At 40.5% G+C, this 22,521-nt stretch overlaps 1 protein-coding gene across 17 annotated transcripts in view; it reads left to right on the forward strand.

Annotated features, from left to right (window-relative positions):
• DYNC1I1 (dynein cytoplasmic 1 intermediate chain 1) overlaps nt 1–18,019 on the forward strand; it is a 186,766-nt gene extending 168,747 nt beyond the window's left edge. For 10 of the 17 annotated variants that reach the window (XM_017817660.1, XM_017817658.1, XM_017817659.1 and 7 more), the window contains 2 exons: nt 4,091–4,109; nt 17,051–18,019. In XM_017817660.1, the coding sequence (XP_017673149.1) occupies nt 4,091–4,109; nt 17,051–17,262 (231 nt within the window). In that variant the 3' untranslated portion in view covers nt 17,263–18,019. The remainder of the gene's footprint in view (nt 1–4,090; nt 4,110–17,050) is intronic. The other 7 variants (XM_017817669.1, XM_017817666.1, XM_017817668.1 and 4 more) reach the window with 1 other exon arrangement.
• The last annotated feature ends 4,502 nt before the right edge of the window (nt 18,020–22,521 follow it).

Genomic DNA, 22,521 nt, shown 5'->3' on the forward strand with positions numbered 1-22,521 from the left:
TTTTTGTTTGTTTGTTTGGGTTTGGTTTGGTTTGTTTGTTAAGTTCATCCTGGGGATTGAAACATCCAAGTTTGAGAAAGAATAAGCCAGATTTCTTTCAGTGGAGTCCCCACTGAATTTGGGTTGCCAACGTGTGTTAGTCATAAAGTTACCTTGTAAAAGAGTTAACTCATTAAAATCTCATGAGAGAAGTCTCTTTTGAAAGTTTTCACTGTTTTTAAAACTGGTTTTTTAATGGTTCTATGGGTACAGTTGGACAAACTTAAAAGAATATAAAGAGAAAAATCGAGGTGCAAAAAGAGACTGTGCTGTTCTGAAGTTAGTCCTGAAGGATTCACCTTTCCAGTAGCTCTTATTTTATGACTGGTTTAATGCTGTACATTTTTCTCAGCATGACAGGTACAGAATGCCTCTGTTCTTTTGATACTGCATGATGCTTCATATGTCTCAATATGTGCAAAAGTACTAACAGGAGGAAATGAGAGGTGTCATTGTGGAGGATGGTAGGTGCATGCATGATAAAAGAGTATGCAGGTGCTGAGAATAGCAGGATGCATGTTCTATGTCTAAGGCTGCTCTCAATTCACTCTGCTACATCTTATAACAAATACCTAAACTGCAGTGTGTTTGGCAGTGATGAATCTACCTCTTTGTTGATGAATGCTGTATAAAGTGTTCCATTGGCATTACAATCCCTTGGAACAGTTAAGAGTGAATCTCTGAGCAATCAGCTTTTATGTAGAGAATTTGTTTTCCATCATTATCTGTGATAGGATACTGAGATATCCATCTCTACACAGTAGGGAAACATTATAGAATGCATACAGAATTATCTGTAACTCTCATAAAGTGATTTTATGGCCCACAGCAAAATTGCTTGTGTGTGACTCATATTTTTGGATTGCATTCACTTGTGCAGGAGTTGCCCTTCCTCACAAATGTTTGCTGAAACTTCTTGCCATATTGTTAGCATAATCTCTAAATTGTCTAAGGTTACTGTGCTCAGATTTCCACTGTGATGCTGGCAAGTCAGGCTGGTTTTATTTATTTTTCATTTTTACATGATTGTTCTGAAAAGGTGTTTTTTCTGTCTTTCAAGTGATACGACAGGCTATGGAAATGTCTTTGATGACAGCACAGAGTGATCTTTTCTGGGAGATGGGCTGTAGAAATGTCTCTTTTTCATATCATACACCAAATCATTCATAGGATTGTTTACTCCTGCAAACTCACTCAGGAGAAAATAGATTCAGTGTTCTATACAGAAGTAGTAATATTTTAAGGTTTTGGCCTTTCCTCTGTGTAATCAGACGTCAGCTTGCAAAATGAGTCACAGCGATACACCCGGATAAAAAAAGACAGGCTTCTATTACTTGAAGAAGAAAAGAGAGTCATTCAACAGTATTGATTTGTGTGAGTCCAGTTCAGTGGTACATAAAGGGCTTTGCTTCACGGATGTTGCATGTCCTGCCCGTGCAGAGCCTCAGGATCTCCAGCTCAGCTCTGTATGCAGTTATGTAAACCAATGGATGTCCATCCACATGGCTGCTGACAGACCATTGTAAACTCTCCTCATCTCCTGTAACGAATGAAGGAGCTCATTAATTTGTTGCCTAGTTCATTCTGGCAGTATCAGTCTCTGCCGTAATTCCTGTATCAAATTCAGAAGAGGTGATCTGGACTGCAACAACTTCAGATGCTACTGGGGCTGCTGTATTGTAGTGCCTTTTTCTGATTTGGAAAAGAAGGGTGTTCATATATTCTCCAGCCCAGCTTTTCTCACTATAAAGCCTCAAGTGAGATGCAGAAATTCTTTGCAGCTCAAGAGTCTGGAACTGAGGGGGCATGTACAGTGAATAACAGCCTCTTTGGTCATTAACCCTGTATGCCAGTCCATAAAGAGCTCTTTGATGAGTGAATCCATGCTTAGCTGTCCTCAGGCATGACACATGGGGGACTCATAGCGTGCACATGCACTTTTGGAAGTGTCTGGCAGAAAAATGGCTTTACTTCAGTGTGCAGTCACTAGCCAGTTCCTTGTCTCAGCTGGCATCCTCCTTTGACTGTCCTTTTTGTATGGGTTTGATTTTGGGATGTGGCGGGATTGGTCTGACAGTTTAAAAGGGGCAGCCCTTCCCCTGCCAGCCACCTCTACCCATATTCCTCGCTGCCCAGTTTTTGTGTAGGCAGCAGTGCTTGTTAGCACTCATGTTGTGTGGTGGGAGGCAGATCAGGAGAGAAGTATTTATTTGTTTGGTTTGTTTTCTTTGGAGTATTTTTCTTCATGAACTGACTCAGTGTAGGAATAGATGAGTGAGCATGTGTCTGGGGTCGAGGGGCTGGGAGCTGGACTGTACAGCACCTGGCAGGACCTAACTTTCGTATTTGACCCAGAAGTGTTGCAAATCCTGACACTAAGCTGTGACAGTTGACTTTTCAGCAATCGCTCTTCCCATCTCCTACAACATCAGCTTCTGAAAAGGCCTCATCACTGGAAGAACTCATCCCTGCCTGACTGATAACTCAGTAGCATCCACTTGTTTGAAGGTGCATCTCTCTGATTTGGGAAGATGGGTGTGATTACTTGCATTAGAAAGTCAGCAGGCCACTTTACAAAGACCCTAAATACACTCGCCAAAACCATTCATGCTCCACTTATACTGCGCCCTTTTTAAAACCTTTCTTTTCTTGTTACTGTTCCAAATACCATGTTAGATTAGCTGTAAATGCATAAAACATTGCTTCCATTAGAAAAAAATGTGATTATATTTGTATTTTAATAAAGCACAGTGTCTTTGAATTTCGCATCACCAGATAAACAGTTTTTCTTACCTGTTTAAACAGACAGCATTGACTCCATTAATTTTGATTAAAACGGAAAACATCAGGTTATCAAATCATTAAGGAAAAGAAATAACTGGTAGGAATTTTTACTTTGGTAGATTCATCATGGTTTTAAGGAACTATCCTAGAGAGCAGTAAAGTTTACTGCTGCTATTAACCCATACGGTGTAAAGAGAAAACATATGACCGAAGTGAAAAACATAGGACATGAGGGCTAACCTTGCGTCCTTTGTGAAGGCAAGGAGTGTGAGATCTGGGATGCTTTTGCTTGTGTAAGAATTTAGGGTTTGGCCCTTGTTGATATTTTATCCAGTCATGGTTTTTATGACACAGGAAATGTCAGAAACATAAAGAACATGTCAGGGTCCATGACCAGGGAGTTAAAAATAATGGTGACATTTTCAGTTAGGCTGTACAATGTTATCTCCTTAGAGTATGTAGTTTTAGTTGTTTGATTTCAGCATCGCATCTGAAAATAACTGAACACATTTATTTTCACAGTGAGGGGTCTATTTTCTCCTCTATGTGTGTGCTTTATGCCCATTAGCATTAATGGGAGTTACACACACACTTCCAGGGGAGAGGAGACTTAAATAGTCCATATAGATGTGCTCTCGTGGATCAGTAAGCACTGACTTAAAGAATGTAAATTATAAAATGAAATAAAAACCAAAACACACAAAAATCTGATTGTTTCAATGTGATAGGATCTTAAACCTATATAACTTAACCAGAATATATAACCAGTCATTGTAAGTAGACTTTACTCTCAGTAAGATCTAAATATTAAAACTTTTGCTGGCCTAGTAGCTGTGATATTATTATTCTGATAGTTTGTATAATATATTTTAGCTTCTATGGGCAGCAGAAGCTAAAATATGTTATACAGTTTGTATAATATATTTTAGCTTATTTACTGGGCAGCAAGATTTCTGTATGGTAGAAGTTGATTTTAACAGAACATGGACCACTGACTTTAGATTTATTCACATGTCCAGATGATTGATAGTTAGACCTAACTGCATGTCTGTTTTGTAGATATATTTTCTAGAAAGCTTGCTCCCATTGTGCACGCTTCAGTGATGTTACACAGTGGATGCTGTCATAAATATTCTCTAACAACCATGTTTGTTGCTTACCTGGCTTATTGAGAATGCTCTTTGCACCTTTGGTTGTGAAAGAAGTAGCTTCTCATCTGCCTTCCATTATTTCTCTTTTCTTTTTTTTCCCCATTTATCTCTTCCAGGTCACATTCTGCTTGCACTGTGAGTATATAGATAGAAACTGTAAATCAACAAGTTATTATTTGATTGTAATGAAATACAAAGTAAGTTTGTAGCACAGGACTGCAGAGTTTGAAACTGTAATCATGAGTAGCTTAATGCAGTACATTATTTTGTTGAACTAGTTACAGGACAACCTGTTGCATCTGTTTGGCGGCCTTTCAGACCATTGGTTCTAGTCATCCTTTTCAAAGGTAGCTATTGTGACAGGTGGAACTGGAGAAAAGTGAGGAAAGTAAGAAAACGTCCTTTTCTAGACTCTCCAGGAAGGCTGGCTCTGCCAAAGAAAGCAGTTACCTGGGATTCTTGGTTCACTTATTCCCTCTGTCATCATTTCCTTACAGTGAAATCTGAATCATACGGGTGCTTATGTGATTTTTGGTAGGTTTCAGAGCTACTATTGACTTGAGCCTTTTTAGTGCTGCTATGTTAGGTTGTTGGTGTACTTCCCTATTTGCTCCTTGATAGGTGTTAATCCTGTATCTCATTTTCGAGTATATGACCAGTGAGGGAGGAGCTGAAAACTGCCTGAAGTATGTGGATGAAGTGGTATAGTAAGGAATATCCCGCTGGTGCCTATAAAATAATTTCCTTTGATTTCAGCAGCCTTTAACAGCTGCCCTGAGATTTTTTGGGTTCTAGACAAAAATAAGTGTATATTTGTGACCAACTCTCACATTTCAGCATGGCTATTGAGTCACTTGTTTTTCTGTCTAGAGTGGGAAGGATTTGTACTTTGTACTCCTGTCTTGTGATCCCTGTGTTTCACTATAGATGTCATATGGAAAACATATTCAGCATCTCTTTCATGCAGTTAAAAACTGCTGTATGCCCAGAGAGAGAAATATGAAGCTAGGTTTTGTGTCGTAGTCATCCAGGTAGATTTTCCAGTAGGTTTGCTTTTGCCATCATAAAGCTTCTGTAGAGCATATATTGAGTTGGGAAATGTTTTTGCCACAAAAGTGAAGTTGAGACTCACCATAAAATGTTTTATTTTAAAATCTCCGTTGTGTTGCAAGTATTCTTGGAACACAGATAAATGGCTCATGCACGTATTGTGAAGGCAAATTTGAGCAATAATAAAGGGTTGTGCTTACAACCAAGTTTTATTCAAAAGTGTTCAAAGATTAAGTAAGACATGGTAGTTACAACAACATGCACAACCCAGGCATAAAGGATAATTAAATGGATTGTGTGGCACTGCATGAATTTCAGCATTGATATTTTGCTAGGGAGGTTGGAATGCTGGCCTCAGAGAATTTTAAAAGCATATTTTAACATGGCAGAATCTCTTACGAGTTTTTGGAAAATGTAAAGAGCTAAGGTTTTGATTTGCTTCCCTTCTACCCCCAGTTTTATAATATTCAGTCTTGAAAGACTTTTAAAACTGGAAGCATTTAGAGATGACCAAAAAAAAAAATACTAGGAACTTCAGCTTTTTACTTGAATAATATCTGAACTACTGAGAAGAACAAGCTCCTCATCCCTCATCATTTGAATTTTGACTGATATAGTCAGTATTCACAAAGGGATTTTTGAAGTAGGTTAAAAAAGAACTCCCTAATGAAAAAAATGCACTAGTTTGAAATCAGTCAATTTAATTACTGTGTTTTATGAAGGCCATTACCCGTTGCTGATTACTAGGGTGATAAAATCTTTAAGCTTTGGTAGCCTCCATAGGGGGTGAGCCGATCTAAGTAGAGCAAAGTCCAGTCATTATCACCCTAAATACTTGTGTTTCTCATTACAATATTCATTACTTTAGGTTACTGTGAACGCTTTGAGGTCTTTTTGTAAGCACTTGTTTATTCTGTTGTAGAAAAACAATGTTGTTATGTTGGTAAGTTAAAACCAAGCATTTATATACTTTTAGAGTTTAAAATGGAACTTGGCTATATCCATACATAAAAATGTATAGATTTATACTTGTGATATCCCTATACATGCATATTGGTGGTGGAGTGCTTGTCAGTGAGGTCATACTAGTCTGATAAGAAATGGAAAAGGATATGTAGTTACCTTGTTCTTTCAGTGTGTTTTGATACTTAAAGAAGCTGTAATGGAGGCTTGTGTTCTTAATAACAATCTTTATTAGGGAAGGGAAAACCGAGCCATGGCCTAATTAATCTGAGTTACCTAAGGCTGGATGCTGAAGATTGGAGCTCTTTATCTCCAGTGCCAGCCTAGGGCCTTTTGCTTCCCTTTCCCTGCCACCTCTTGCACATCATGTGGAATCAGTGGCTCTCTGCCCTTCTCAGTCTCCTTCATCGTGGCCTTCAGACTTACAAAGCAGCTTCATAAAACAGATATTATTTAAAAGATGATGCAAAATCATTTACTCTTTTGTTTAAAAATGTATATTTTTTTAAAAAAAGAACACTTGAGATATATCAGGGAGAGGTGTGGATCCGGGCTACTGGGAGAGAAGAGTAGCCTGTAAGAAGAGGCAGAAGAACTTGGTGTGACTAAGCCAGGGAACTCTGAACCTGGTGGCAATATAGATGTTTCATATCCTTTCATATCCTAGGAGTGCTTGGGGCCAGAGAGGGAGAAATAGTGAAGCTGAGGACATGCTGCCAACAGTGCATGTGGCTGCAAGCTGGTCATGTATTCAAGTCAAAAATTAGAATAATATTTTTAACTATCAGAAGGCTGAAGTTTCAGAGCGGGCAGAGGCATTAGGACCTCTCGGAAGCAGAGCCTGTCAACAGGATTTCGTGATGTGCTTGTGTGTGATACTACAGTGGGTCACACCTGCTGTACAGGGTCACTCTCCTGCCTATGCCCTGATGTATGCTTGCTCTTGTTAACAACACAGTTCCTTCTGTTTCTCTCTCTAGAAAAGTAAACACGAAATTCCACTTTCATTCTACTATCTGAATATTACTTAATAAAATTAAAGGAGGAAGTACCAGATTTTTAATGAAAATATCCTTTTTCTCATTCATTGACTAGACAGTGAAAGTAAACGGACATTAGTAAAAACAGACAGAAAAGGGTGGGGGATTTAAAGAGTTATACTAAAAATTCAGTTGATTCTTTATTCTTAGCTTCCAGTTGCTTATGATGAAATATTTCAGTAATTCTCCAGAGACAGCTTACTTGTTCCCTGGAGAATTTCACAGGGTAAAAAGACATGAGTTTCCAATATGATACAAATATCTTTTAAAATGATTCTTCAACTCCTCATCATATGAAATAAAAGACTTAAGAAACCCAGTCAACCGACCAACAAAAATCTGGCCCTAGTCCTTTTTATTAATTTGCACACTATTTTAAAGCTGACTTATGTTTCCTTTTCCTTTGCAAAGGCACAGATCCTCCCCCTGCAGAGAGGATCAGAGAGAACAAGCCACATGTGACAGGAGTTAATCATGTAGCTTAATGCACTATTAGAAGGCACTCAGATAACGAAGTGATGAGAGTGGCAGAAGAGAAGCTGTAAGAGATCATTCCCTTTCTGCACAGTAAAGCCTGCAGAAGGGGGAGAAGAGAGAGCTGTATGGTATTTTCCTGCTGAACTGGGAAGCAATGGCAAGAGAGAAGGGGTAAAGGGAGGCCCAGATTGGACATACCAGTCTGTCCACATCGGCACTACTGGTGGCTTCAGTACTATCTCCTCAGTTACTGCTTCTCCTGAAAACTTGTCAAGAGGCTTAGTGGAAAAGATAATCTGTGTCCAGGCTTTCTGTGGTAGTTGTAGCTGAGGCAGTAAAACCTGAATGAGTGCTGGTCTGCCCTGTCCTGACCCTGTATCCTGGAACACTGTGGGGGGATACAGCTGTAGTCAATGCATGTTAATAGTGTCACAGAGTATGTATTTTAAATATCTAGTTATTCTGTTGGGTAACATTTTCTCTGAAAAACACAAAATTTAGTTTAAGCTCAGTTTGTGTGCAGCAATTTGCAAGTTTCATTAGAATTCGTGAGTTATCACTGTGGTGTTAAAACACTCCAGGAACAAGAGCTGCTTTGTATAATTAATTTTCTTCATGGTACTTTTGTGGTTTCAACCTGTCACATCCAGTAGCAGTTTTCATTTTGAGAATCCTTAACTATGTTTTCAATCTTTATGGTTTGCAAAATGGTCTGTATTTTGAACATGAAAAAATACTTAATTTGTGACTTGGAAAGTAACAGTAAAACCTAAATACCAGCTGAGGATAACTCTAGGCCTTAATGCATCCTATTTTGCAGCTAAAATTCTATATTCATTTAAATGTGAAATGTATACTCCAGTGCCTAGAGTGATGGAAGAATCTATATCTGAAACGAAGAAAAAAAAAAAGGAAAAAGAACATAACAAAACCCCCTGCTATTTCATGGATGAACTTTTGTAGATAATGGGATGTATTCAAAATCTCAGAGAAAACAGCAACTCTCCTGCAAACTTAAAATCTTTGAGCAGTTCATAAGCTACTTATGGTGAGAGTCCATTTGCCAACTGAGAGTCAAAAAGCTCTGGCAAAAGTCCTTTACAGTTCCTACTCTGCCGGATTTCTGGGCATGAATCGTGACATGGACACGGCCAACTTGGTTTAGATAGAAAGCAAGCTGAGCTGAAGATGGTTTATTCCCTTCCCTGAGGCAATAGTCCTTCACTCAGCTGAACTTCCAGGGAGGCACCTCTGCCAGTGCAGCTACCCCATGGACTGAAGCTCTGGTGGTACTTCCAGTGAAACTCATGGGCTCGTTCTTCCAGTCAATGTGGTTGTCAGTAAAAAAAATGTAGATATTGGAAAGAACAATAGGTTATGGGCTCCTTCTAGTTTTGATTCATTTAGTATTTTTAGGCTTTCTTGTGCCGTGATGACAACTGATAACATAATTTGGTAGAGGAGGAATTCCTGATCCCTTAGCTCTAAATGTTAAATGTCCTGACAGTCATGTGAAAAATTCGTGGAGTTTTCAATGGCTTTGAGAAATGACAATCGGAGCAGGACTGAGATCCCCATGGGAGATGAATGGCAGGCAGCATGACTGAATGTTTTTCTCAATCCACCTGTAAATTGATGCCGTTACAGAAGAAGTGGAATGGTAGGAACTACAAGAACTTTGTTTTTTAGGGCATCAGCTCTGTTGAATCAAAACTGTTGGCTTTCCTGAAGCATGGCAGATGCTCTTTCTGCTCCTGTGGCTGATTAATTATATTAAATCTCTTCTGTTTCCAAGGACTTACAGGCCAATAGTCTCCGCCACTGAAAGTATCACTTGAGGAGACACATAGGAGAGGCTCCTCCCAACATGACTAAGTGGAAGCACTTCAGTGGGCTTAAGAACAAGCTATAAGCTTATAGTCAGTGTTACTTTTTTAAAAATAAGAGATGATTTAAGGAAATAAAATTATTTAAATTGCAATTTTCAGTCACCTCTTTCTGGTGACTGGTGATTACTGAATATTTTATCCTCTGTAGTCTATATCAAGTGCAGCATTGTGATACATTAGTTGAGGAAGGCATAATCTGTTTGATAGCTTGGACATCAGCATGAGCCAACTCTGGTATTAGAGGTGGAACTGTCTACAATTAAAGATACTTTTCACTTCCTTGTTTTCTTTTCCATATACCCTATCAAGTTGTAATCCTTCAGGGTGGAGTTTTTCATAATTGGTGTTTGCTTCTAGCACAGGTTTTGTTGTTTCTTACTTTTTTTTTTTTTTAAGATTAAAGACAGTGTCATAAGGCAAAATGAGTAACATGCTCAAACTGAGGGAGTTAGCTTTAACTCTGACATTTCCTATCTTTGAAGTGTTACAGTCTGCAGTCTTAATGTTCTGTTAACATGCATTTATGTGTCATGTATGTATAATTTACGGGCTATATTTTACTCTGTTCTCATGTTAGACTGGCATCAAGATGACTGATGCAGACAAAGAGTACTAAGTTTTCAAAAGAATTAATGGACATTCAAATGCTTCAGTTCCTATGTAGGCCCTTTATACAGTGTATCTTTGCACATTACATATAAATTATTAAAATAACACCATTGTTAGCTTGGTATTCAAAACATAATTTGCCATTAACTGTGTAACAATTCAGCAGCTACTGTTCTTAGAAGAAAAAAGTCAAAGTCTGCTGAAAGCTGATTCAGTTTTTGTTTGAGATTGTTGGGGTTTTTTGATAGAAGCTAATATTTTGTCTTCTTTTTACTAAGGCAGCACTAGTTAAATCAGACTCTGCTGGTGAATTGCAAAGAAATAAATCACAACAGACATTAATCTAGATGAGGGCTAAGTAATTAACTTCATAGAAGGGTAGTGTATACTGTGTCTGTGACACTAGACTGACTGCTGTGCATAAAATAAATGCAGTATTTAGGCTGCCTATGGTATTCCACCCCTTCAATTAAGTAAACAAATATATATAGAGCTACTCTGGAGTGTATCCTTTGTGGTCTAAACACTGTATCTTATTAAAATCATCTGCATGCAGTATGTGGGGTTTGAGTTCCTGCCAGTGGTTTCATCCATTGTTAACAGTGATGTTCAGCTCTCCCAAGAGTTAAATACAGTGGTACTGTAGTTATGTGAAAAGGGTGCTCTTGGTTACTTCGGTGGCCATTTCGCTGCATATTACCTCCCACTTTGTTTCCATCCATGTGTGTGGCACAGGGTGTTGCCTGGAAAAATATAGACTTTTTCAGGAAAAAAATTATCCGTATAGGTTGAGAAAAATATCAAAGGCGATCTGTAATTGATTCTGGGGGGCAAGAGCAGGGCCAGAATAGGTGCATGCCTGCCTGCTCTATGTGTGTATCAAGGTATTTACATTTGCATATCTGTTTTCAACTCAACAATAGTGATAAAGCATCTGTTGAACTCCAGAAGATAGGATCAGTTCTTAAAGTGGAACTGTAATTGTTTGTTATTGTTTGTATTACAATCCTCATTCTGCAAGTGCTGTCTTTTACCCAGAAAACGAGACCAATTGCCTGTTCTACTTTTAGAAATCATCAAGTTCAAGTAGTTGTATTTTGTCATCTTGAAAAACATTTTTACCTACAATGTCATAACTGCATTCAGATGTTAATCTATTGCTCAAAGTATTTGCAGCAGATTTCTTTTCAGTACAGCATTTAATTTTAGAGGGTGATATGGACAATATAGGGTGACAAAAATTTTGCTCAGAGAAGATATATAGCTAAAATTACATTTGCCTGAAGCCATGTTTATTTGATGATGCTATTAAATGGAAAGAATATTAAAATGGTGATAAACCACATACAAAAATAACTTAGTGTGAAGTCTGAGATTTTAATCATTAGTTTACCAGACTTGGTGTTGTCCACAAATTCAGATTAATCTGAATATTTACTAAGCTTTAATTAGCTCTCTCTTCAAAGAGAGTTTAACTTGCCCTTCTAAAAAGTTATAATACCAACAGAATAGTTTAGAACATTAGTTTTCATGTAGTTTTATTTAGTATTTATTTATATTTTTATCAGTTTTTACTTTCCCTGCTGAATTTTCTGGTAAATATGGCTGTGTGGAAGTGGAGACAGGTAAACAGAATTGTCTAAAATGAGGTCAGCCTTTGCCTCCAAACAACAACAAACCCAAATGCAACTGATGAAAGATGCGTGTTAATGGGAAAGTTTCTGATCTCTGGGAGCACGGTGATTAGCTATAGAAACTCATCAGTTTAGATCTGAAGGAGTTTTTTCTTAACACAAAAATAAGAAAGCATTGTACTTCCATGAAGTGTGTTTGAATGGGTCGCAGATTTTTGAATTGGGGACCACTGTCACCCTTAGAGTGTATCTTGGACCACCATGCAGGCTCGTCTGCGAACTTCTAATTGAAAACAGTGTGCAGCAATCGGGTTGTGCAGGCCACTGCAGACCACATACTTTGGCAGATCATTCCGAGTCGTGGCGTAACAGTTCATTTTCAGATTCTCCATTTACACCTGTGTCCATGGGATGTGTGTGTTAGAAGTGATTACAGGCCATTCTGGTTGGAAAAATTCGCCACTTTGGAACAACCCCTCAGTCAGTGACAATGCTGAGGAGGTTCTTCCCATGGCTATTTTTGCTTTGAGGCTTCTGAACTCTAGGTGAAGACAAAAAAAAAAAAGTGACTATTAAGCTGGTGATTGGGATTGCACAATTATTTCACCAGTGATCAGCGCTGCAGGTTATGACCCAGTGTCTCAGTGACAAGTAAATTAGTCCATGAGGTACAGTCATTAAAAGGAATGTAACAGGTTCAACATGGATGACTGTGCTCCCTTTGAGCCTATGGGACAGTAGGTTCTCCAAAGTGGAGGCTGCTGCTGCTGAAATTGCATTTTTTAGTTCTTCTCAGGGGAGAGCTGTGATGGACAAGAGCATGGACGGATGAAGGCAGGAAGAGTTTGTCCACACCCATCCCAAAGATTTACAGGCTCCAGGGAAGGCAAGGAGCCAGGAATAAAGTGAAATATCCTCAATGAATAATTCATTTGCTGGAAAGTGGTTTTTCAGGGAAACTGAAGCCATATAGAGATTTGGACAAATTCAGCTGAAACACTCTTAGCCATAAAAAAGATGAATAGGAGGGGAATATACAAAAATCTTGAAATATGTTGTAATATTTTGTTTCAACCATCTGGATAGATTCCTTTAAAAGGCACATTCAAAGCCTTGGGTTTTTGTCTCAAAATAATTCATTTTTCTTTCTTTTTTTTTCTTTTTTGTTTTTAAATATACATAACTTAAAAGAGCAAATGTACTAGAAGGTGCTAAATGATCTGAAAAAGGAATTGATACTGATTTGTGTCCTCAGGCACTGTTATTTTGTTCCTTTTATGCTTGCATAGGGAGCCCAGGACTAGCTGACACAGCGGCCAGCATGGAGATTTGTCTGGTCAGAGCATCTCCTTTTCCTGAGTTCTGGTGTAGTTCAGTGAAGCTGCTAATAGCACAGTTTCTGGGAAAACACAGGAAACATAGCTTGTCTTTGTAAAATCTCTGGTGTATGGATTGAAAGGTTTGCACACCTCGGTGAGAAGATGGAGGAGGCTGGTTTTGGTGAAGTTCACATTCACACTGCTACCTGCGGCCAGGTGGCCTGGCGAGCCTCGGGGCTCCAGGTCATCCATCACTACTACTGACCATCTCCTTGGTCAGTAGTAGTGTGGAGCAGGGCATGTGTTGGTGCTTTAGGCCAGGAAAGCTAACAGGTAAATAAAGCGCTAGGCTAGAATGATCCCTCAAGAACAGAGAAGCTTCAGAAGGTTCAAGGGCTCTGTGGTGGCACTGTGGGATACAGTTTCGCTGTGCACTGTGTAAATCATGAGGAATTGTGACACATTGGCAAGGCAAAGACAGGAAGATCCTGGTAGTCATTCCTTTTTGATAATACTGGTTTTCTTCATTAGAATTACTGTCTGATGCAACCTAAATGTACTGTGGTGCTTAAGTTAAAGCAGTGTCAATTAATTAGGTGGGGGTAGCACTTACCTTCCATTGCAAAGGGATCAAAGGAAAACACTTAATAGCATTTATATTCTTGTTGTTCTGCTCCATACCTTAGCATCAATTCATTCAAGTAAACCTCTGACCCAAATGTTAATGTAAGTTATTATATTAAATTATTCTGCTTTGGTGAACATTTCTACCCTGTATCAATGTCACGACTGCTGGAACTCAACACATGCTGCTTTGTAGTCACTGGAAGTGGACAGAAAAATGGCCACACGAGTGAGGAACACCCAGATAGTTCTAAACCTCTGGCCTTCCTCTATGAAGTATTTCCTTGTTTCTTCCACCAAAAAAACATGTGCAGAGAAGCTGAGAGGGAGATTCCACAGAGGGACCCGGGCCTCCAGCACTTCTGGGTGTCAGTGTCCCCAGATGAAGGAATCTGAATGGAAAATTACTAGAAGGGGAGCATTAATACAGAGAAGAATTTGAATTGGAGTTTGTGGATACTTTTTATTTGTGGTCTTCTGCTATTTAAGTGTTGTGGTTCAGTAGTGGGGCCTCTGCAGAAAGAAAGGGGCATGGAAAATAAAGGATAATTTTTCCTTTGACTTCATTATTGCCAAGGTTTCCCTCCACATCCCTGAGGAATTTATATTAGAGAGGTTTATTCTACTAACAGTCTATTAGCAGGATTGGCCCCTTATTGAAAGCATGATGCAGTGCATAAGATTAAATAAGGTAAAATAAGATTAAGTTGTAAGAAGTTACTGTGTGTGGACACTGAATGTTTTTACTTCTGTGCTAGAGGTATTCACCTTGGTCGTTGATTGCATTGTGAACTGAGCCATTAGAAATGGCCCAGACCTTGCTAAGACTGTCAGCTAAGAGTAACACATGTAATACATACATTCCTGGGGAGATTCTTCAAGTTTGAGATACCAAGTCGTTTCAATAGCCTGGACTTTGATTTTATTTGTCTGTGGTCATGCTGTGGAGTAAAGGCAATTAAATTATCTCAATGTCATAAATATATTTAATTTTTTTCTTTAGAATGACATATCATCTTCTTCAACCATTTAATAGAATTTAATACTGTTTAGGATTTTAAAAGACAAGGAGAAATGAGGCTTTATTAAATTCAGTAAGTCCTTTGCCTAGGATATTTTTCTACTTTAAAGATTTTTCTACTTGAAATAAGTGAGACTCATTTCATGTTTCCATTCAAGAGTTTGACAAATGGTAGTGCTGTACACAATCACAAGAAATAAAATCTTTTAGGACACGAGCAGCAGTAACAAGGAGATGGCTATACAGCTGGTTTTGGTTGTATCTCTGATAGAAGGATCTTTGCACTGTCCCTTAATACTATACAGAAGGTGGTATAGGTCCATGGCTGTGACTAAATGTGTGCTATGGGTACTTGTGTGCTGGTTCACTGACCTCCGTTCAAGTGTTACATTTTCCTCTGCTGAAGGTTTTTGAAAGAACAGGTGTTTCAGGTGTAGGTCATACCAGATCCACATCTCTGTGTGTGAGCATGAGGGACAGCTGTCTCGAATGATTTACTCCTGTAACTCTGGTCTCTGTCATCCACTTTTGGCATTTTTCTCCTTTACTTCTCCCAGGAACAAAGAAGGGAAAACCCAGAGACTGCAGTGACGCCTATTAAGGCTTTCTCACGGATTGTATTTCTCAATCCGTAGCCTCAACAAATGCTGAACTGTACTATATTTGGTGTTTCAACAGGCAAAAAACCAAACTCTTGCACACCAGCCCTTCATTATGTCGCTGATCACTGTCACTCAGTCACTCATATATACCCAATACATGGGAAGCTTTAATACACATGCTGTGTTTTCTCCCAAAATACTGCATGTAGAGCCAAAGCTAGATACAAAATAGTTGAAAAACTGATAATCACCCATGAGATCTGTTTGAATCCAATATTGCATTCCTGTCCATGAGATTAACACTGCACTGCAGCAGTGTATGTGGAGTTTTCACATGCATAATCTTGGGCAAATATACAAGCTTTTTCCCCAGCTGGTCATGTAACAGATCTTTTTCTTAGTCTCCAGTTCTGTGTATCCAGTTGAGATGTAAGGAGAGGAAAATAATTTGACTGTATTCCGGTACCATGTACCCTAAAGCCTCGTGTGCACCTATGATCTACTAGTGCCAAATAGATGTAGTTAGCGTGGTACTTTTGGTAGTGTTGGTCTTTGTAAAGATTTAAGTCAGTTCAGATTGAACACTGGGTAGTACAAACTGGATTAGCTACAGTCATGCTCATTCTTCAGTCTAAAGGTATCCATTTGCTAAGGTGGACAGCAGTTTATGTAAACCCTGTTGTTTTCAAACAGTTACATTCTTCAGTACCAAGCACTGCGTAATGTCTTGAAACAGTTATTCTTTCATATTACATTCAGGACATGACTGAAGGGCTTCAAGAGGGCAGTAAAAATGTGTATGGTTCATCTGGATGTTTGTTGCTGTTTTCTGGAATTTGAGTTAATGAAAGCAAAGTTTGAGAAAACTGCTTGTTTTGTTTTGGTATTTTGTTTTGGGTTTTTTTTGTTTTGTTTTTGGTTTTGATTTTTGTTGTTGTTGTTGGGTTTTGTTGTTGTTGTTGTTTTTCCTTTTTAATTATCTCAATCCCAGCTTGCATTATCTTCCAGAAATTCAGTATTGAATCCAGCTGGAAGTGACTGCAGTATTATTTTGCCATAGCACTAAAGCGTTTTGTCTGGAAGCTCAGCTATTTAGATTACACGTCCCTCTTGAAGCTTAATGTTCAAGAGCTCTTCATTAGAAACATCAATGGTATTAAATAGAAATGGATCTAGCATGATGTTATAAAAAAATCAGAGCAGTAATGTAGTATCCACTTGGTATAACATTTCCATTATAATAAATTTAATGTAACTCTGAATTCTTTAACATAGAGGAGGGTAACTAAAATAACACAATATATTTATTTTATTACTAAAAGCTTTAATGAACTTCAGGAAAATAGTTTCAGTACAGTGTTGTAAAAGCTCTGTTACCTTGTGCACACTGACCTCAGTCCTGCAAACAATTACACTTGGGCACAGCCCCGCTGACTGCCAATGGCCAGCTCATCTGTAAAGTGAAACATGCGTGTGTATACTTGTAGAGATCAAGGCCTCGCTCTAGTTTGGAAAATTTGAAATATTTTAACCAAGTGGTAGGTTTTGCAGCAACACTCTAGCAAGAAAGTTTTCCTTAAAATCAGGCAGATAAAGCTTTTTTTCTCTGCCACTGGCTAAAAGCTCCTTCTAGCTGGTACTGAATAGGAAACTGCCAGGTGTGCCCTGTGAACTTGGCCACACTTCACGGATGACCAGGTTGGTGAGGCCTATGCCTTGGTCCTTCACCATGCACAGCCACCCTCATTGCGGTAGGAGCTCTCCTCAAAGGAGGTGCCTCAATTTTGGGCCAGAGAGAGAACCGGTTCCCCCTCCAGTCTCTTAATTCCCTGTTGGTTTCTCCCACAGCTGGCTATTCCACACAACGACGAGTGGACCCGCTTTGCTCGGACCTTGGTGGAAATCCGTGCCAACCGAGCAGACAGCGAAGAGGAAGGGGCAGTGGAGCTGTCGGCCTAGAGGAAGAGGAGCTGCAGCGCCTGCCACCGCCAGAACAGCAGCTTTCACCCGCTGAGTACGCCAGTGTTCAGTGTCAGAGTCTGTCTTGCTGTGGCTTTTGATGCCAGTGTACATGCCAGTATTGCTCAAAGCATTCTATATTAATCACACTGCTTTACACAAGGCTGAAAATATCCAGAGCATTTTCATACTTTATATTTCTGTCTGAAAAGTAAGAAAGAAAAGACAAATCAACCCTTTATGGGTTTAGTTGTTGCCTTTTAACTACTTAGTAGCTGTATTTAATAGCTAGGAACCCCTGGTTAAACTTGTGCTCACATTGCCCTTCTGGCATAGTCCTATTAAATCCATATGAAGCCAGATATGATTATGTGCAGATGTGGTGTGCTTCACTGTATGGGACTGGGCCAAAGACTTTAGATGTGGTGTTTCACATGGTGACTTACATTATGAATGGATGTACTATACGAAAGTTGCTGCTCCTTATTTATTGCGGTGTGCTGCATGGAACATATTTATTTGAAAGCATTAAAATAAACGATCCTAAAGCATGTGCATAATGAGAGAACTGCATTGTCTGTGTGCTGCTGTAGAGGTTACATTAAAGTCCACGTAACAATTACAGTACATCAGTTGTGCTTAAGATATAAGATCTATAAAGGTTGGCTTGAGTGAATGGAATGAGTTTCCTTTCCTTTTTTTTTAAAGATGCCTATTATTTCTAGGCACTTTAACTATATTTCAAATACAGTTGGTCACTGATACTTGTCATGCAAGTTAACACTAACAGTCTGACTAAGGGTTGTGGTTCCTGAGTATGACACTAGTATTTGCCAATAAAATGTATCAGGCCTGTTCTGTTGCAGTGTGGTTAATCTTTCCTTGCCAGCAGTGCTCAGCGTGTTCATTACCAGTCACTGGTGAAGCACTGGGAAAATGTGACTGCCCTGACTCACAGAATGCTCCTGCAGCTGCCATGTAAATAGATACCTTTGGTACGGGACTGGCCAGTAATGGACTTGAGCGCATCAGATCCTGTTACAGATTTTACATGAGCAGGCACTAAGGAGTGTCAGCTTCTAGGCTAATTTTTATTTTTCCTCCGTCCTTAGCATGCTCACTTGCACACATGTGCACACACAGAGAAGCACTGTGCTACCATATGTGCTAAGAGAAAAGGAATAGGAAAGACAAGGCCTCCTCAGACTGTCTTGAGAGACAGGTTGGGACAGGGGACAAGGGAATAGGCTCCTTTATGATAATCTCTTGTGGCCTGAGAAAAGAAACAGAGTGCAGACTGATTTCATTGAATGCTGTGGTCCAGAGGGACGAGACTTGGTGGTGAGGCTGCTCAACACATTCATGTCACAAAACTGCTGGGTCAGAGCACAGCTCTGATGCCTGCATTTAGCAGCGGTTCACACTCAGAGCCATGGGGTGAGCCATTACAGCAAGAAATGCTGTGAGTCAGACAAGAAAGATCTTGTATGTTGCTTGTAGGGAGCCACGTCTTGTCTTTGCATAATCATGTTGAGGAATATATCATCTAATCATCTTTGAGGCTATAGTCTAAGACTAGGCTAAGAAAATGAATCCTTTGGAAAAGCTGCATTTCCCTTATCCTCTTGGTGGTTAGAAATAACTCCCAGTGAGAGTGCATGAAGAAAGTGCTACTTTCTTCTTCACAGTGCGAAGTGAAACTATCTGCCAGTGCCCATGGAAGTGTTCTGCCATTGGGCTGAGAGGAGTGTGATGACCGACTACACACAGCAGAGATACATCAGCCACTGGTCCTGTAGCGCCCTGAGGTTGTAGCCATGCATTAAAAAGCTCTGTGTTCCTGCTGCTCCCCTGGGTGCTTTGGGAGCTGTCCTGAAGGACCAATGTAGCACTTGCAGCACTTCTGTAGCTTAACAGCCAGGTGAGATAACTGTAAAGCAGCAGTTTAGACATCACCTCTGAGTTTTTTCCCCAGTTTTGCCCTGTTTTCCTTTCAATAACCATATGCAAGCGTTATCTGTATATGTGGGTAAAGTAGTTGTGGTACAAAGTGGAAGTGGGGGAGGCACAGTTGGCCCACACTTGGGTCACAAGATTAGGAACACGTGCTCAGGCAGATACACAGCAAAGTACTGCTGTCATGGGAAGCAGAGGTGGGTGCTTGCTACCCTTCCACCTGCTAAGTAAATCCACACCTCAAAGTGTGGGACACCCTCCTGTTACACTGTGGTGTAACAGGAAGGGTGTTTAACCAATGTCATCTGCTGTTCATCGTAACCAGTGCAGTGGGAATGGCTGGCAGATATGCTTCTTCTTTTTCCATATTACTTTTGGGGGGGCTGCATGTTCATGTCCAAGCTTCCTTACTTTATGGCATTAACAGCTTGTAAAATGGTTTTAAGGGCAGCCTCAGAAGACCTTCAGCATTTGCTGCTGTGTGCAAATCAATATAACCAACTCCTTCTTTAAAATTTTTCCTTTTTTTTTTTTGTTGTGAGGTTTAGCAGCACATAGAGGGAACAAGGAAAAGATGCAGATTTCTACAGAAATGACCAGGTTTGTAAATACAGAGCAACAACATGAAAGAGCCATTTCACACAGCTAAAAGTAGATGGAAGAGCACCCAAGAAGAAGAGGCATTTACTCCCCTTCTGTTGCTCGTGATGTTGTGTGGTGGAGTTTCTGACCCGCCCTTGTTGCTGCCCTTCCAGGAATCTCCCACAGTTCTTGTTTGTTTGATTTTCCTGCTGCTAAACAAATAGCTCCACTTTACTGGCTTTCCAAAAAGAGCCTGTATGACAAAATGTTCCTCAGAATCTGCCCAGTAGGGAAATGGGAGAGATATCATCTTCTCCAGGCTCTTTAGCCTACAAACATACAGAGAACAGAAGGAAGAACATGAAGAGTATGTCCCATGCTCTAGCACTGCTGGGATGCTGCCATGACTGCTCCGGGTGTGGAATGAGTCAAAAACAGCCTGGCTCTGTTTTAGGACCATTGCAAGTTAAGCTTTCTGTGAAAAACATAAACTGTGTGCTCAGACTGATCTGGAGAGCACATCTGAACCACAGAGGTCAGAAAAAGCAAACCCAATTAGGACAGAAGCAGGCAAGTGGCAGGAAAAGGCTGAATTGAGGTTTAGGATGGAGGAGAGGACTGTGAGGTGGATGTGGAAGGGACATGTCTTGATGAAGGGAAGACCTTGATTTTGGTGCGAAGGACTTGGGATTTGTTCTGAAAGAAGGTGCAAAAGGACATAGCGAAACGTGACAGGTGGCCCTGGGGGTGGGAGCTGAAGGCATTTGCTAAAAGGGGAAGCAGGGTACTTTACCTTTATGACATGTACTCTGTTCAAGAGCCCCCATGGTAACATAGAAAGAAGATGAGCTCACAGAGCAAAACGGCATCCCATGTAGAGTGGGATGGTCTCCACTGACCAGTGACAAAGGAGACTCTGCTATCATTAGGGCAGCATCAGTCCTAAGGAAGGACTCAGCACCAAATGGCGCTAAAGAGTAGCCACCTGTCCTTGAGAAGCTCACAGAACTGGTTCTCCTTCAAAGTCACGAGCAAAGCTACTTCTGTAGTAGCACCACCATGTCTGGTACACAGTGTCTGCACAGCCTGGGGTGTGAGTAAGCACAGAGAGAGGCCAGCCAACCCTTTGCAATGTAACTACAGCAGCTGGAATGAATCTTGCAAGCAATGGTACTGCTTCCTGCTGCAATGAGGAACAGTGCAAGTAGAAGTTAAAATGATAAATATGCTTCTTAAAATGTCATGTCTCTGAGGGGCAACAGACACCTCGATGACGTTCAGCACTGGGAGAGGCTGCCCGAGCTCACAGCCTGAATTATCCAGTGGCAGGTGGCGTTAAAGAAGCTGCTTCATGCCAGGCTGCTTCTGTGTTATTTGCTGTGTTTGAAGCTCTCTGGAGACACTTAAAATACAAATGTCTTGAGACTTCTATATTCCCAACCATTAAATAACTTAAAATGATCACCATCTCTAGAAATCGCCTTCTAGCTTATGCAAAAATGGCAAATATTTAAACTGAAAACAAAGTCTGAATTTCACAACAGTGTTTAAAAAGCTGTAGGATTCCCAATAGTCCCTCTGCCACGTGTGCATTGGAGAGGTGAGGAGCTCAGCAGTAGGCAGCGTGACATGTATGCACATCATGCAGACTGTCCCGTCCTAAGAAGATGCAGAGCAGTTTGTCAGGTTTTATATTTTTAGCAGGTTTAGAAAAACCTGCTCAAGTTATTTTTGAAGCCTGTGGTATGTTTGCTCACACAAGTGTCCCTGCAAACTGTCAGTATTAAGTCACCTTAAACCCAACCAATTCCCTGGTGACTAGGCAGAAAAGCATCTCTCGGTTTCTACTGGACTGAGAAACACAAATATGAGGTAACTGCTCCAGAGACACCCCTGATGGGTAACATCACCAGTATTTGACCATTTCTTTTTTTCTAGAAGTGCTGTCACAGGGAGTTAGCTGGGCTGCAGGAAGCAAGTGAGGTTACATTTTATCCATTTGCATAATTCACTCAGAAACCCAGAGAGGACAAACATTGTCCTCAGGGCCTTTTGTTTGTTTGCAAGGCAATCTGACAACTTCTTGGCCTGTAAACTTTTCAGAGCAGGAATGCATCTTTTTGTGTCTAGAGGAAACCGACTGCGGGCAGAGATCTTCCCCAAGATCTTTGAAATGTTTTGAACTGGGTTGCCTGTTAACGAAGCAGCCACTAGCTCTTCAACCCTTCTGCCCCTGCCTCCACTGTCTACTGGCTCTGAAAAGATGGGCGGAAGGAGAGAACAATCCTCCAGAAAACTTAATGGGGAAGGGAAGGGCCACCATGGGTGGGAGTGTCGGTCAGCCCTGCTGATGTGCTTGCCAGGGAGAAGATGAAGGCTGTGGCCTTCTGAGATGGATCTGCCATAGGAGAGCTGTGCCTGACCTTTGACCCTGGGATGAGAGCTTTCTCCTTCATCCCTGGAATAAAGAACAAGTCATAAATATACTGCCAGGCCTGGGAACAAGAGGGCACCAGGAAGCAGGGAAATCGGTCTGAGTTATGCTTTGTTTTGTGGAACACAAGCAATAGTCTTTACCACACAAGCCAAGAAGTTGTGCAAGCCCGACAATAACCCAGCTCTAATTCCTCTTCTGTTCCTGGCTGCAAAGCCCCAGCAGCACTGGGGTTTGGTGTCAGGCAGCAGAGGGACATGCTCTGGAGCATACAGCCTGGGTGTCCCTCTCCAGGCTGAGCCAGGAGGGAGCAGCTGCCGGTCAAGCCCATGCACATGGCCAGGCACTTCCTCTCCTAGACCGGGAAGAAGGTGCAGTTCAGTGCTCA

Source organism: Lepidothrix coronata, unplaced genomic scaffold, assembly GCF_001604755.1.
Source record: "Lepidothrix coronata isolate B3197 unplaced genomic scaffold, Lepidothrix_coronata-1.0 Scaffold62, whole genome shotgun sequence".
In the NCBI taxonomy this organism is placed as follows: Eukaryota; Metazoa; Chordata; class Aves; order Passeriformes; family Pipridae; genus Lepidothrix; species Lepidothrix coronata.